This window comes from Neospora caninum, chromosome Ia (genome assembly GCF_000208865.1).
Source record: "Neospora caninum Liverpool complete genome, chromosome Ia".
In the NCBI taxonomy this organism is placed as follows: Eukaryota; Apicomplexa; class Conoidasida; order Eucoccidiorida; family Sarcocystidae; genus Neospora; species Neospora caninum.
Window position 1 is genome coordinate 1,430,862 of NC_018385.1, and position 14,667 is coordinate 1,445,528.

General features: G+C 56.0%; 2 protein-coding genes across 2 annotated transcripts; one reads left to right on the forward strand and one right to left on the reverse strand.

Moving 5' to 3' along the window:
* Positions 1–98: 98 nt before the first annotated feature.
* Positions 99–5,147, forward strand: NCLIV_001550 (putative ribonucleoside-diphosphate reductase, large subunit; the record flags this gene model as incomplete). Its single annotated transcript, XM_003879653.1, has 8 exons — positions 99–468; positions 828–950; positions 1,322–1,460; positions 1,651–1,844; positions 2,170–2,553; positions 2,948–3,565; positions 3,995–4,180; positions 4,501–5,147. The coding sequence occupies 8 exons, from the start codon at positions 99–101 to the stop codon at positions 5,145–5,147; spliced, it is 2,661 nt and encodes an 886-aa protein (XP_003879702.1).
* Positions 5,148–7,406: 2,259 nt separating this feature from the next.
* NCLIV_001560 (hypothetical protein) lies at positions 7,407–14,106 on the reverse strand (the record flags this gene model as incomplete). The annotated part of the gene is made up of 6 exons (XM_003879654.1): positions 7,407–8,558; positions 9,054–10,104; positions 10,494–10,622; positions 11,939–12,896; positions 13,574–13,651; positions 14,094–14,106. The coding sequence occupies 6 exons, from the start codon at positions 14,104–14,106 to the stop codon at positions 7,407–7,409; spliced, it is 3,381 nt and encodes a 1,126-aa protein (XP_003879703.1).
* Between the last annotated feature and the right edge of the window lie 561 nt (positions 14,107–14,667).

The following is a 14,667-nucleotide window of genomic DNA, read 5'->3' on the forward strand; positions in this document are numbered from 1 at the left end:
CGCTCACTTGTCTCCGATTCCCTTCCCATTCTCGCCGGTGTTCCCCGCTTCGCTCCGGCTGTCTAGTCTGCTCCGTGTCACCTTTGCCCGTGCCCAAAATGGAAATCCCGGCACCTTCGACGCCGTCTTCTCTGACGCGAGCCGCGGGCCTCGTCTCAGCTCCCACGATGCCCTTGAAGGCCGCACTGTCAAATTCCTTTTCTGAAGCTACCTCTCCTACCAAGAAAACGACGTCGGGCTCGACAGGCGCCTCTCCAGTTCACGGAAGCGGCCGCGGGATGTACGTCGTGAACAGACGGGGCGAAGAGGAGCCTGTCTCCTTTGACCAGATTCTCAAGAGAATCGAAAAACTCTCTTTTGGTCTCCACCCTCTCGTTGACCCAGCCCGAGTTGCTCAGGCAGTTATCAACGGCATGTACGCCGGCATCAGAACGAGCGAGCTCGATGACCTCGCTGCCCAAACCAGCGGTGAGATAAACAGACAACGGTCCAGGGGAACACGGCAAAGAAAAAAAGGAAAACGAGGAAGGCCAAACGCAACGGAGAAGGGGCGCTTCCCAAGGGGAATTCCGAGCGTCCGAACCCGCAAATGCCACGCTTGTACCGCGTCGAAAGACCAGTCTTTTGCTTCCGCTTCAGACTGGTTTCCGCATCCAGAATGGTTTCAAGTCAATGATTCCCGTTGGTCGGCATTCTGGGGTGTATAGGGAGAAGGGCCCGGGTCTTGCTTCGCGCTCTGCTACAGCTGTCTGGGCCCGTCGTGGCGTGTCACATTTGCGGCAGTGTTCATTCCTGTCTCTCGATCCGTTTACCTCCTTTCTTCGCAGCGTACATGGCCGCTTCTCACCCCGACTTCTCCAAGCTCGCCGCCCGCATCGCCATCGACAACTTGCATAAAAATACAACGGACAACTTCCTGACCGTGATTGAACAACTCCACGGCTACGTCGGTACGTCCACATTCCCGCGCACGCCCAGTGTCTCGACACCTCGCTGGCCCTCTGGCTGGCGCCGGGCCTCGACCAGATTGTCAAAAGAGAAAGAACACACGTCGGATTCTTCTTCGTTTTCTAGGACCGGGTGGTTTCCTGGTATGGGGCCGGTGCGCGCGTCTCCGCGGAGACGCTCGCGGAACCTACAACCGGTTGAATCTTCCACGGAAGCGCCTTTAGGGTTTCTGTGCCTCTGTCGCGTGGACCGTAGCCCCGGCGCCCGTTCTGTGCATGCAGTTCGTTTCTTGGTATTGGCGCCTAGCTGTCTTCTGTTCAACTGCTAGAAAAGAGGGTCTCCACACCGTCCTTCGCGTTGGTTCTCCGTTCAGATAAATTGGGACGCGAGGCGAAGCTGGTCAGCACCGAGGTGTACGAGTTCGTCAAGGCGAATGAGAAGGCGCTCAACGAGGCCCTCAACTATTCGCGGGATTTCGAGTACGACTACTTCGGATTCAAGACACTGGAACGGTGAGTGTAGAGGACTCGTCAGATGCACGTAGACGGGAAGGGCGGCAATATCGGACTCTCTCGACCGCTTCTTGGAAAGGTTCTCCTCCCTCGAGCCGCCTGTCTCGCACTTTCGTTGGCCAAGACTACACACTCGGCAGCAGTCGAACAGGCAACACGAGAAGCGGAGAGATGCTGTGTTTTTTTTTAGGTCTTACCTTCTGAAGATCCACGACCGCATTGTCGAACGCCCGCAGCACATGCTCATGAGAGTTGCGTGCGGCATCCACTGCGGAAATGTCGAGAGAGCGGTCGAGACCTACGAGCTGATGAGTCAGAAATTCTTCACGCATGCAACTCCGACCCTCTTCAACGCCGGCACGCCCCGTCCCCAAATGAGCAGCTGTGAGTTCAGCCAGCCTGAAGGACTGCCTCCCACGAGACGGGGCTTCGCCGGGAGGTGCCGTGGTGGCAGCAAGCGTCCGCGGTCGAAGAAAACCGATTTCAAGCATGGTCCTGTCGTCCCCGTATACTGGGGTCTATGCCGCACTCTCTGAAAAGCCCTCGCTAGAAGTATGCACATGTGCAGCAGCCGGTTCACCCACCCCTGTCTCTGCGTGTTTTTCGCTCTGTATCCACAACAGCGCACCTGTCTGTTTCTACACGCATATCTCTTGGACTGCTCTTCAGAGACCAGAGAAGGGTGTGTCTGTGTTTCCGTGGTGTGCAGGCTTCTTGTTGACGATGCAGGAGGACTCGATTGACGGAATTTTCAGCACTTTGAAGCAGTGCGCTCTGATATCCAAGACTGCCGGCGGCCTGGGTTTGGCCGTTACCGACATCCGCGCCACCAACAGTTACATCCGGGGCACGAACGGGTACTCGAACGGGCTCCTGCCGATGCTTCGCGTCTTCAACGACGCGGCGCGCTACGTCGACCAGGGCGGCGGCAAGCGAAAAGGCAGCCTGGCCATCTACTTGGAGCCCTGGCACTTTGACGTCTTCGATTTCCTCGACATCAAAAAGAACCACGGAAAGGAAGAGCGGCGTGCCCGAGACCTCTTCTGCGCCCTGTGGATCCCCGACCTCTTCATGGAGCGCGTCAATGACAACGGTGAGAACCCGAGGCGGAATTGTCCATCACGTGTGTGAAACCTAAGCAGAGAGAGTCCAACATAGACACCACACTCTCATGAAGCTGAGGCACATTTGCAATGCGTATATATATATGTGGTATACATGTGTATGTGTAGAGAGATCTAGACATGTAGGGCTATGTGATGTGTATGCATGCGACCGGGTCTTGTAACGTCTACATGTGTTTTAGATAGGGAAGCGTTTTACCACCACCGATGGGTTTCCAACAGAACCGCCTGCCGTCTTTTTGCAATGTGCATGCATGTTCATATATATATATATATATATTTGTATGCCGATAGACGTCTACTTTTACACATATACGTGAATGCTTGTGTCAACCCATGTGGATTTGATCCTTTTTTCTTCAGCGGGCTGGACGCTGATGTGCCCGAACGAGTGCCCGGGCTTGACGGAAGTTTGGGGGGAGGAGTTCAAGGAGTTGTACGAGCGCTACGAGCGCGAAGGTCGCGGCCGGAAGACGATTCCGGCGCAGCATTTGTGGTTCGCCATCTTGCAAGCGCAGATCGAGACTGGGACGCCGTACATGCTGTACAAGGACGCATGCAACCGAAAGAGCAACCAGAAGAATCTGGGCACGATCAAGTGTAGCAACTTGTGCACGGAAGTCGTCGAGTACACGAGCAAAGACGAAGTTGCCGTGTGCAACCTCGCGTCTGTGTCGCTTCCCAAGTTCGTGGACCGCGAAACGCGGACCTTCGACTACGAGCACCTGAAGAAAATCGTTAAAGTCATGACGAGGAACTTGAACCGCGTCATCGACCGAAACTACTACCCGGTTCCTGAAGCCAAGAACAGCAACTTGCGTCACCGCCCGGTCGGCTTGGGCGTTCAGGGCCTCGCCGACGCCTTCATGCTCCTTCGCTATCCTTTCGACAGTCCCGAGGCTCGCCTCCTGAACCGAAACATCTTCGAGTGCATCTACTACGCCGCGCTCGAGGCCAGTTGCGAGTTGGCTGCTGAAGAAGGTAAGGCTTTGGAGACAAGAGAGGGGAGAGGGGATCGCCGTTCACACGCGAGGAACGGCAGAGACGTCGAGTTTCGGGGCGACGGCTCGGGGAAAAAGCACCCCGATAGTTCTTTTCCAGGTTTCCTGAAGCGATCTCACAACGTAGACCCGTCGAAGAGGGACCGATCTAATCCATCAAAAGGCCAATACACACATGCGTACATATATATATATATATATATATATATAAATGATAGAGGGTGTACGTGCGACTAGAGAGGAGATAGATATCTGTACTTTTGGGGGGCTGTGTAAGCGTTTTGACCAGTCGGACCTTTCCCGGATTGCGGGGAGAGGCGTTCCCCAGGTTCAGGGTAGAAAGTGCGAGTCCTTGCATGCATGGCGCATCCGTGAATTGGTTTGATTTTGCGTTTTTGTTGCGGTCCAGGACCCTACGCGACTTACGAGGGATCGCCGATGTCGCAGGGTATTCTCCAGTTCGACATGTGGGGCGTCACTCCATCCAGCGGTCTGTGCGACTGGTCTGCGCTGAGAGAGAAGATTAAGAAGCACGGCGTACGCAACTCGCTCCTCGTCTCTCCTATGCCGACGGCCAGCACGTCTCAGATTCTGGGTAAGGCTTCTGGATCCGCGAGTAGAAGACAAAAGAGACCCTGAACCTCACATATTGTCTGCAAAAAGTGTACCGTGGCGAGGTTCTGGCCAGGGGGATTCAGCGTTGACCCTCTCTCGTGCCCCGGTGTTTGTCCAGATATCCTGCAATTCGGGAGAGCGCTTCTTGTTGTCTCTCGATCCGCTCGTGTTCGTGTGTCTCCCCTCGGGGTCAATGTACGGCGACCTGTCGATGGCGAGGTCGAGCACGTGCTTTTTGTTTTGTGACATTTGGATGCGTGGCACATGTGAACGGGTTTCCTTTTGTTTTTTCTTCGCCAGGCAACAACGAGGCCTTCGAGCCGTACACCTCGAACATCTACTACCGTCGCGTGTTGAGTGGCGAATTCTTCGTGGTGAATCCACACTTGCTGCGCGATCTGTTGGAGCGCGATTTGTGGTCTGAGGACGTGAAGCAACAGCTGATTGCCCACAACGGCTGTGTGCTGAACATGGACGTTATCCCGGATGATTTGAAGGCGCTGTACAAGACGGTCTGGGAGATCAAACAGCGCGTGGTCCTCGACCTCGCCATCGACAGGTCGCCGTACATTGACCAGTCCCACTCCCTCAACATCCACATGGTGAATCCGACGTACGCGAAACTGTCCACGATGCACTTTTACGGATGGCGTGGAGGCCTGAAAACGGGTTTGTACTACCTGCGCACACAGGCTGCTGCGGATGCGATCAAGTTCACGGTCGACTCTCAGCTGGCGATGAGTGCCAAGGCGAAGCTGAGCGGAAGCACTTTCTCAGGCGTCCTCACCACCACTACTAGCTCGGCGGCAGACGAAGAGACAAAGAGACAGGACGTTGGCTCAGCGGATCCTGTCGAAACTGCACGCACAGAGGCCTCGGGGCCCGTCTGCAGGTGGAGACCGAAAGGCGCCTCCCCCGACGAGCCCTGTGAAATGTGCTCCGGCTAAGGCGGTCTGTCCGACTAAGATTCATGTGCAGACATACATAAATATACATATATATAAATGTACATATATAAATGTATACAGATATATATATATATATGTTTCATGTGGCAGTGTAAAAGAGTATAGTTGTTTCTGTAGGTAGCTGCGCCTGGGTGCGTGTAAGGCGGGGCGTGAGGATATTTGTAGATGTTTTTGGGAAGATGTGAAAGGGGCGGCGGCGAGAGATCGACCACGCTGAGGGACGCGCGGATCTTCCGATCCTTTAGAGTCAACAAAGCGGGGAGTAGGAACGGGGTTTTGGAGTCTGGGCGAGGACGACGTGTGTGCCTCTCGGAGTCTTCTGGGGGCTGAGAGAAGTTTTTGGCATAACGGAGGAATCGCTTTTGAGACGGGGGGGATGGGGGATGGGTTTCTGTCAAAGACAAAGCTTCTTTGGGGTCCTCTGGGCAGATGCGTGACCGTCTTGGCTCTAGACAGATCGAGAGGGGGGAACCTCTGTATTTGTGCAACCCCAATTTCAAATCATCCACTACATGTGTTGTCTAGACATGCGTTTGCACATCTATAACCATGGTTTTCCAGGACGGGGTTCTGTGTCAGTGAGTCAGACCTCCTTGTCGGCCGGTCAGTTGTGGGATGTGTTGAGTTTCCAGTTTCAACCTTGGCGACAAGCAGCCGCACGCGTACGCTGCACGAGTTCAATGCACATTCAGACTTTTACGTGCATGTCTGTGTTGGCCTGTAGAAGTACAACTTGTATGCAGTGTATCTTTCGCATAGGATGAACCTTTTTGACGTCTTTGTATCACAGCTTGTTTACCTTTGTCGAATGACGTATGGGGGAATCGCAGCTCATGCACAGAGTTACAAGCCGGCAAGGGAAAGATCTTTCTGGGAAAGCGTCAGAGCTGTGTTTGGCGACTTTGCCTTTTTGTCTAAGAAGGAGTGTGGTTTTGGCTATCCCGCGTTTATGCGAAACGCGTCCGTTCCCTGTGGTGTCGCGTTTTCTCTGCGCCAGTCTTTTAAACCTGCAGATGCTTGCGCAAGACACACTCTCCTTTGCGTTTGAATCCGGTGCTTTTGAAACGAAAACCCGATGAGAGACGCGCGGGAGGTTCGGCGTCTCCCCTGTTCCTCGCTTTTCTCTCTGTCATCACGTGTCGTTCTTTGGAGAAGAAAGAGACACAAGCGTGCGCTGGGCCTCGTCCGTTCTTGGGGCGCCTTCCCCAGTCGAGTCCTTTCGCGTTCGCGCGCGGGGCTCTACGCACGGGCAAGAGAAGAGGGGCGACGTGGAGAAAAAGCGAGGGGGAGGGAGCGAGAGGCGGTTTCTGTCGCTGCATGTTGGCGCCTCGAGGGATCGCCGAACTCCTCCAGTCTCCAAAGCGAGGTCTCAAAGTGCAGCGTCCCCACACAATATAAAAATTAGAACATCGACTTTGCGGGGCTCTGCCGCGTGTGGCGAACGTGGCGAAGCCTCCCCTGCTGCCTAACGAGATGTCTGTCAGTTGACAAGAACAAACGACCTCACAGTACACCATAAAGACGCACAGACTCGCATATTCTCATAGGCCTCCAGTTCCTCTTCCAGTCGACACATCTGCGCACCAGGCATGAGCGATGTTGAAGAAGTCGAGAATCAGTGATGTATCAAACGCCCATGCTATATTATATATATATATATATATGACCCATTCACTTGGACGATTTTGAGTTTACACTCGCGTCGCCTGAGACGGCTACGTGACTCCTCGCGTTTGTTCCATTTCCTGTCGAGGCCAAACTGTCGGAATCGTACTCGGCCTTTCGAAGAAATCGCCGTCGAATGAATTTCATTTTCAACTCGTGTACTTTTATGTATCCGGGCGCATTTCGTTTTTCAACGTAGGCCGGTGGATCCGGACTTCGTACGACCAAGATACATACACTTGCACGCACTGTTGCGCATATATATCCCTATAGAGATGACGCACACATTTTTGTGTTTACATATATATATATATATATATGTATATATATATATTTACTCATATATGTGCATATGTGGAAATTTTTTAGTGTGCGTTGGAGCAGACCGCGGTTGATCGTATTTCTCAAAGAGCCTAGGTTGTCCACAACGGATCTTTTTTGAGGGGAATTTTCCCAAATCCTTTCCCGAGGTGACTCGTCCGTTCGTGCGGAGATGAGACGGGAAACTTTACCGCGGACATCCCTGTTGCTTTCTGCCCGACGTGCGGTTGCCTCGCTAAGCGGAGGCGCGCTTCAAGCCTTTTCCTTCTGTGAGTCTCGCCTTTTTCCGGAAAAGGCAGAAATGGCGTTGGTGATGAGGCGCACATCGGGCGTTTCCGGAAGGCTGGGAAGCGCACGCGAAGACGGGCGTGTGGCCGCGCACGCAATCACATGGGTCACTTCTCTTGACGGCGCGAGAGAGGAGAATCCAGAGACAGGTGTCTCGCCTCTTCCCGCTCTTCCCTGGCTGTCTCTGTGTTCGTTTTCGCCTTCTGTCTCGTCTCGACTGCATTTCCTCGGTAGTGCCTCGCGCTGGAGACAGGCCTCCGTTTCGCCTTTTTCTTGCTCTCCCACTGTCCGTATCGCTCGCATCGCGTACCCGTCCCTTTGCCCGTCTCCTGGCGCCGCGAACGCTTCGCTTTCTCTCGCGTCTCGCAGCCGATTTTTCCCCTCGTGCTTCCCCACGACAACCCGCCTGTCCGCGCCTTGCTCGTGTTCTGCCTCGACGTCGCCTGCGCTCCCTTCCATCTCGTCGTCCATTTGAAACCGTAGGCGAGGGAGGAACCGTTCGCGAGAATCTCCTGCAGGCTCTGCGTTTGGCCACACGCCACCGTCTCCTTCACCTTTGATAAAGTGTTCTGTCGGGGGCAAACCGCCTTCTCGCCGGGGCTGCGTCTGCAAACACGGCTGACGCGCAGTCTCCCCGACGCGAGGAGCGCATGCGGAGTCAGGACACAGGAGACGTTCACGCTGCTCACATGCAGAGGAGAGGACTACTGGAGGGTGCCTGGACAGCCCTTCTCCGTGTCGAGGAAGGCTCCACGGAAGCGCCTTTTCTCGCTCTTCTTTTCGCGTTGGAAGCCCTTTCCGCAAGAGGGCAACTTCAGTCTTCCTCTTCTCCGCCCCGTGGCGCGCAGGTTTTAGACAGCCGTTCGGATCGGAAAACGAAGACAGCGAAGCGCCAGAAACCTCCGATTCCGTTTCCCCAAAGGTCAGCGTTCGCGGCAAGTGCGCTGCTGGAAGTTGCGGCGGGCTGGCCGGAACCGGAAACGCGGGGGTAAGGAGGATGCCGGTCTTGTCGTCTCCGGACAGCGAAGAAGGCGGAGAAGAGAAAAACGGACTCGTGGAAAAAGTCTCCCTCGGCGGGGGCGGCGCCGAGTCGGCGCCCACAAGGCAGCCGCTCGTCTGCATTGGAAGCACGCACGGAAAATGAAAAGACGACAATTGATAGACAGAAACTGCGACGGCGAAACAGAACATGGAAGCAGACAGGCTATATATTCATTTGTAATGATGCACATATCTGTATGAGCACATATATATATATATATATATGACTATGTTCGTTGAGAGAGGATCTGGCTTCTGGCCATAGACCAATGGAGAGATACTTGTGGCAGGAGAGGGAGACGCCCAGACACACGGATGGTTGCCTGTATGGGAAGAGCTGAATATGAAGAGAAAACGTGAAGGGCGGCAAGAACACGAGGGCAAAGAAGATCGCATACTCTGTCAAACAGTGGTTGTCTCTTTTCTGTTGTGAGGAGGTAGTCTCCACACACACGCGCCGAAAGCGCCCGCGTTGTTCTTGTCCCGAGTTCGCAATCGGCAGTTTTCTTCTGTTCTCTGTTGCCTCCCCGCTGCCTTCCCTCGCTGCTCTCTTCCGCCCTTGAAACGTACTTTCTGGAGTGTCCATCCAGCGTCATCTTTCTCTTGGGCGTCGGACTTCGCCTCAACAGGCCGCCGAGCCATCTCGGTGTCTCTCAGATTGATCTTGCCTCGGTCGTTTCTCGCTCGATCGCTCTCCGTCTCAGCTGCGAAAACAATCGAAGACGTCTCGCCACACCGAGCCCCAGGCCGCTTCAGCCTTTGCACAATATCTGTCAACCCCGCGAGGAGCGCGTCTCCCGAGGCGCTTTTCCGGGGAAAGGACTCGGACTGGGGTTGGAGGCCTTCTCGCACAAGTTCTCTTTCTGTCTCTCCGTTAGGTCTCATCTCGTCTTGTCCGTGATCGTCTTCTCTCTCTCGCCGGTTCCTCTGTCCTTCTCGTCTTCTGCGCGAGCCTTCGCTGGTCGGCTCTGCCGCCGTCTGTCCTGTCGCCGCTCCCTTTTCTCTCTGCGCTCCCTCGTTGCGCTTGTTCCCGTCTTCTCTTGAGGGGGGACACCCTGTCTCCTCGGCCGCTTCGATCTGGCCGAACAACTCCGAGAAGGCGGCTCTTTTCTGCCCCTCGAGGAAACGCCTCTGCAGCGCGAGAGCCACCCGAGGCGGGCGCACGCGCACGGATGTCGCCGAAGACTGCGAGGGCGACAAGGAGGGAGAAGAAGGCGATTTCAAGGAAGCGGAGTGACGCCGCGTTGCTCGGAAAGTAGGGAGGCGGTCGTCTCCCACACCGGAAAACAAAAACGAAAAATCAGCCAAGCGGCTCGCTTTAGCCTCAAGCAGAGTCCTTCGGCTGATAGAAGAAGAAGAGGCAGAAGAGGAAGAAGAGGACGGAGAAGAGGCGGAAGAGGAGGAAGACGATGCGGAAGAGGAAGAAGACGAGGCGGAGGGAGACTGTTGTTGCGGGCCTTTGGGTTTTGAAGACCCAGAAGATCGAGCTAGGCTCGCGGAAGCACTCGCGAGCGGGTCGTCGTGGGCGAGGATGTCTGGTGAAGAAAGCGAGAAAAAAGAGGAAGAGAAGGAGAAAGAAGAGGCAGAGCGAGCAGACAACGGCTCGAGTGTCGAAGAAGACCTGGAAAGAGGTCCAGGTTTCGAGTCAAATTCTCGGCTCGAGTGACTCGATGCGCATGTCACTTGAGAGAAAGAAAGCGCTGCCCGGAACTGCGAGGCTTCCTGCCGAAACAAACGCGGCGCGCGGGGCCTCACAGAAGAAGAATGGGAAGAGGAATGAAAGCTCTGATCGACTGGGGCGGGAGCATCGACGACTTTCGTGGGAATGCCAGGACGCTTTCGACGGCTCCGAGAAAGACTGCTGCTGGCTGAGAGAGAGAGGAGAGGCGCCTCTCTCTCACGACTTCTGAAGAGACAGAAAGCGACAGTTGGTGAAGCAAGATTAGTGTCTTCCTTGTTTCCGCTTCTTCGCCCCGTCCCTTTTCTGCCCTCCCGTCTGACCACCCTTACCGTTCGCGGCTGAGTTCGCCTGCATGCACGTCGATGCCTCGCTCCTGGAAGCGGCGGTCTCCTGGCGACACTCCCAACTGCGGCACGAGCAGTTCGTCCTCAGTTTCCTTCCTTTGTCTCTCTTCTGCACTGCGCGAACCAAAGTTAGAGCCCTTAGGTCGAACTCTGTCTTCTCGCTGTCTCGGGGCTGCCTCTCCCACCCTTTTGCTCCACCGAAGAGGATCTACCATCGCGAGGACTTCGCTCTGTCTCGCCTGTTCCAAACATACTTCTTCCATTTCTGTGACTCGCGAGTGTCTAGATTCCCTTTCCGTGTCTCTCAAGTGTCTAGCGTCTCGTTCCTCTGCTTCTGCGCGTTCGCCTCCTCCATGTCGTCCTCGAGGCACACGAGGTAGAATTGCAGCCCGTTGCGGCTGCGGCCTCCTTCGCCGAGAAGGGGAAGGCGCGTAACGCGGTGAAGTATCTGACGGCGATCGAGACGAGCCGCCAGAGCTCTCTGCGCTGTGCGGCGAGCGGCGCGTTCCTCTCGCTGAGTTCGCGCTTCTGGGGCTGTGGAAAGGCGAGCAGAAAGAGCGTTTCCCTCGCCAGGCGCCGCCTGCCGCTGAGGAGCTCGACCAGTCACCACACTCCGGTGGCGGCTTTTCGGTGTGCCGGGGAGAATCCGGCGCTTCATCCCTCCGCGGAGAAGGCAAGAGAACCGCACTGTCGCCACGCAGGCTCGGGCCCCTGCCTCGCGCAAAACAGCTTTCGTCGACTTCTCGTGACTTCCGCGGGGGAATGAAACAGCCAGAGCTGGCCGAGGGGGAAGACAAACGGGGCTGTCTCTCTGAGTCTCTCTCGCTTTCTCTCTCTCTGTCTCTCTCGGCCTCTGTGTCGAGTTCTCGCCGGTCGCCTCTTTCACCCCGTCGGCGTCGGAGCGCTCCTCTCGCCTCTCCGTGCAGGCGACGCGTCAGTTTTCCCCGGCTTCCTTCAGGCGCTTCTCGCCGCGCTTCTGTCTCCTCGAGGCCTCTCAACTGCCTCGCAGAAGGATTTGTGGGTCCCGGCGCCGCGGCAGAAGCTGCCAAGTCGATGCGCGAGGCGGGAGACGGAGAAGAGCGCCGAGAGGCGTCAGCTCTGAGCGCCTCGCGGAGGGCACGCGCCTCGGCTTCTTTCTGCAGACGGCAACGGTCGCGGCGCCGCTCCATGTAGGCGAGGGTGTCTCCCCACATTCTGCGACGAGAAGAAACAGGGCAAAGACCACTTCCGAAAGCTCCATCGTCAGTACCTTTTCTCAACTTTCCTCTGTGCTGTGCCTTGCTCTCTCTGGTTTTCCGCTTCAGGTCCGCTTCTCGCCTCTCGCCTCTGGGGACGTCTCTCTCTCTGTGGCTTTCGGCCTCTGCGCCTCCCCGCTCTTTGTGGCGTCGCTTGCCTCTCTTTTTCAGCCCCAACTCCCGCGCCGCACGCACCTCTCCGTGATCTTCTTCACCTCCTGCGCACTGCGTTTGCGGCTCGGAGGCGCGTCGCTCGCGGCACTGCGGCCTGCAGGTGTGCGAGTGGCTGGCTTTCGCTCTTTTTCGCGCTCTCCTCGGAGCGGCCTGGAGCGCGCGAGCGCGAGGACGCTTTCGCGGACTTCACCGACTTTCTCGCCTGTCGCGCGCGTTCGCCAAGACGACCGGTGACCCACGAACAGGTAGCTCGACTCTGCGTTGTCTCTGGAAGCAGCGGAAGAAAGAACCACAGCCTCTTCTGTTCGCTGCGCCGTCTCGGCTTCGCTCTGCACAATCTCTCGCGGTCCTCTTCTCTCCTCGTCTCTTGGTTGCGTCTTCTCCGTCTCGCGACGCTGCGAGCATGTGCAGAGTTCCTGACTCGCCGCTGGTCCGTCCTCGCGATTTCCTTTCCTCGCCTCTTTCGTGTCTCCTCTTTGCGAGAGGCAAGAGTCGACTGCGGAAATCTCCGACTCGCAGTCACATGTACACCACGCAGTCTCCCCTCTTTGCTTTCGATCCTTGCCCGTCTCCTTGTCCCTCTCTCCTTCGTCTCTGTCCACCCCTTCTCTTTCCTGAGTTGTTGCGCCTTCATCCACTTCGTCTTCGCTTCCTTCTCTTTCGTACTCAGTTCCGCCTTTTCCTTCCCGTTTTCTCTCGTCGCAGTCGACTCCGTTCGGTTGCCTCTGCAGTCTCCGAGGAAGCAGCCGGAGGCCGGAACACGTGCAGAGCTGTCGCCTTCTCACAACGGGGGCTGCCGGCTTCGCGGCCGCTGCCGAAGAAAGACAGAGATAGCAAGACGCCTTTCCTCGCCCGGGACACACGGCTTCATCTCGACAGGCAGCATCCGGAGGAGAGGCTGAATCCTGGCCTGTTGAGTTTCCGCTTTGTCTGGACGCCGCGAGGAAGGAGACGCAGCGCTTCTTGCCGTGGGCAAAAACTGAACAGCGCAAAGACAGAACACATGCTTTCTCTCTGGAGGCGCCTTTCCCTCCTGTTTGAAAGAGACAGAGAACGAGGCAGGAGAAAGGAACAACCAGTAACTGCTCGCACCCGCGGACACTGCTGTCTCTTTTCTCCTCTCCGTGTTTGTGCCTCGACCTCTGCGCCTCTCTCTCGCGTTTCCTCCCTCCGTTTCTCCTTCTCCTCGCGTGTTCTCTCGCTTTCCCTTCTCGATGCGTGTCTCCTTCTCTCTCGATTCTGTGGAGTTGTTTGAGCTCCGACCTGATTCGTGTCTCCCAGGCCTTGTCCACGCGCGGATCGCGGTCGCGAATTCCAATTTCTTCGGCTTCAACTGCGGAGTCGCCGCCTCTCGCAGTTCCCCCTCCAGCGAAGCTTCATCCGCCGAACCTTCACACGGCGCGTGAAGCTTCGCCGACAGAGATGCAGGGCATGGAGGAAGTCTCGACGAAGGCTCCAATTTTGCTTGGGAATCTCGGCATTCGTTATCCGCCTTCCGAGAAGCCGGCGAAACAGACGGACGAGGAGAAGGACGAAGAGAATGACGAGAAGAAGACCGCGAGACCCGACACATGTTTTTTCTGCTTCTGGAGAAGGGGGGAGCAGAGGAAGGGAGAGACGCGGCTCTGTGCGAGAGAGAAGATCTGAAGGACCGACTTGGAAGCGAGTGCTCGAGGAAGCGACGGACTTCTACCACGCAGCGAAGCGCGTCTGTCAAAGCATCTGAACTCTGTCCTGGGAAACAAGAGAGCAAAACACGAACCGAGAAAGATGGGGCAGAACGGACAGGCAAAAGGCTCTGCGAGAAGAGGGAGGAATTGAGAAAGACGCAGGAAGCGAACTGAGGTGGAACCAAGGAGGTTTCTCTCTGCTTTTGTTGACACTAAACGAGGGATGCAAGCGCCGCAGGCGACTGGTGTGTGTGCGTGAGTTTCTCGCGTGTCTCCATAGGCGCCGTTCGACGTCCCCGTCTTTTTCTCGAGACTCTCTCCTTTCTTCGATTATTTGGCTACCCTGAACTTTCGGAATCCATCGCGTTTCGCCGCGTTGATCGACGCTTCTCACTTTCTGAGGCGGCCTCACCGGGACGCCACGATACACATTTTCCAGTTTCCGTGCTCTTTCGTGTTCTCGTGCTTGTTCTCTCTTTCTCTCCCTTGTTCTCTCCAGTTCTTACTTGTTGTCTCCATCTCGATATCTTATTCGCTCTGTGTTTAACGTCTCGACACCCGCCTTCACCCCCCGCCTTTTGGGCTCTATCGGGACGAACGCTCTTTCCTCGTTTCCCTTTGCATGGGCGAGGGGGAGACGCTGTTTTTCTTCCACATTGCAACAGCGAGGGGCGAAATCGCGAGAGCAAAACAAGATGAAAAAGGAAAAAACTCAGTGAAGGCTCACCTCGCAGCAAACGCGCCTCTGCTAATCGAAGAGCGCGTGGTAGCTGGAATTCCGTCAGGCGCTTAAAGACGGGGGGCAAACGGGGAGAAAGCGCCACGGGTGCACAAGGAGAGAACGACGGTAGAGACGAAAACGACTGAGAAGGACTGGGCGCTTCCTTCCTGGCTCGTAGTTCTGCCTGGAACCTCGCGGACGCACTCCGGTGTCCACGCACCTCCGTGTGGCCTAGCGAAAGGCAACATGCAGCTGAAGCTCCGCACCATAATAACCGCACTCTATGGTTTGGCAGAGTAATCAGAGAGCTCAGATACAACATATACATGCGAATATACATGTGAATCCCCTAGACAGAG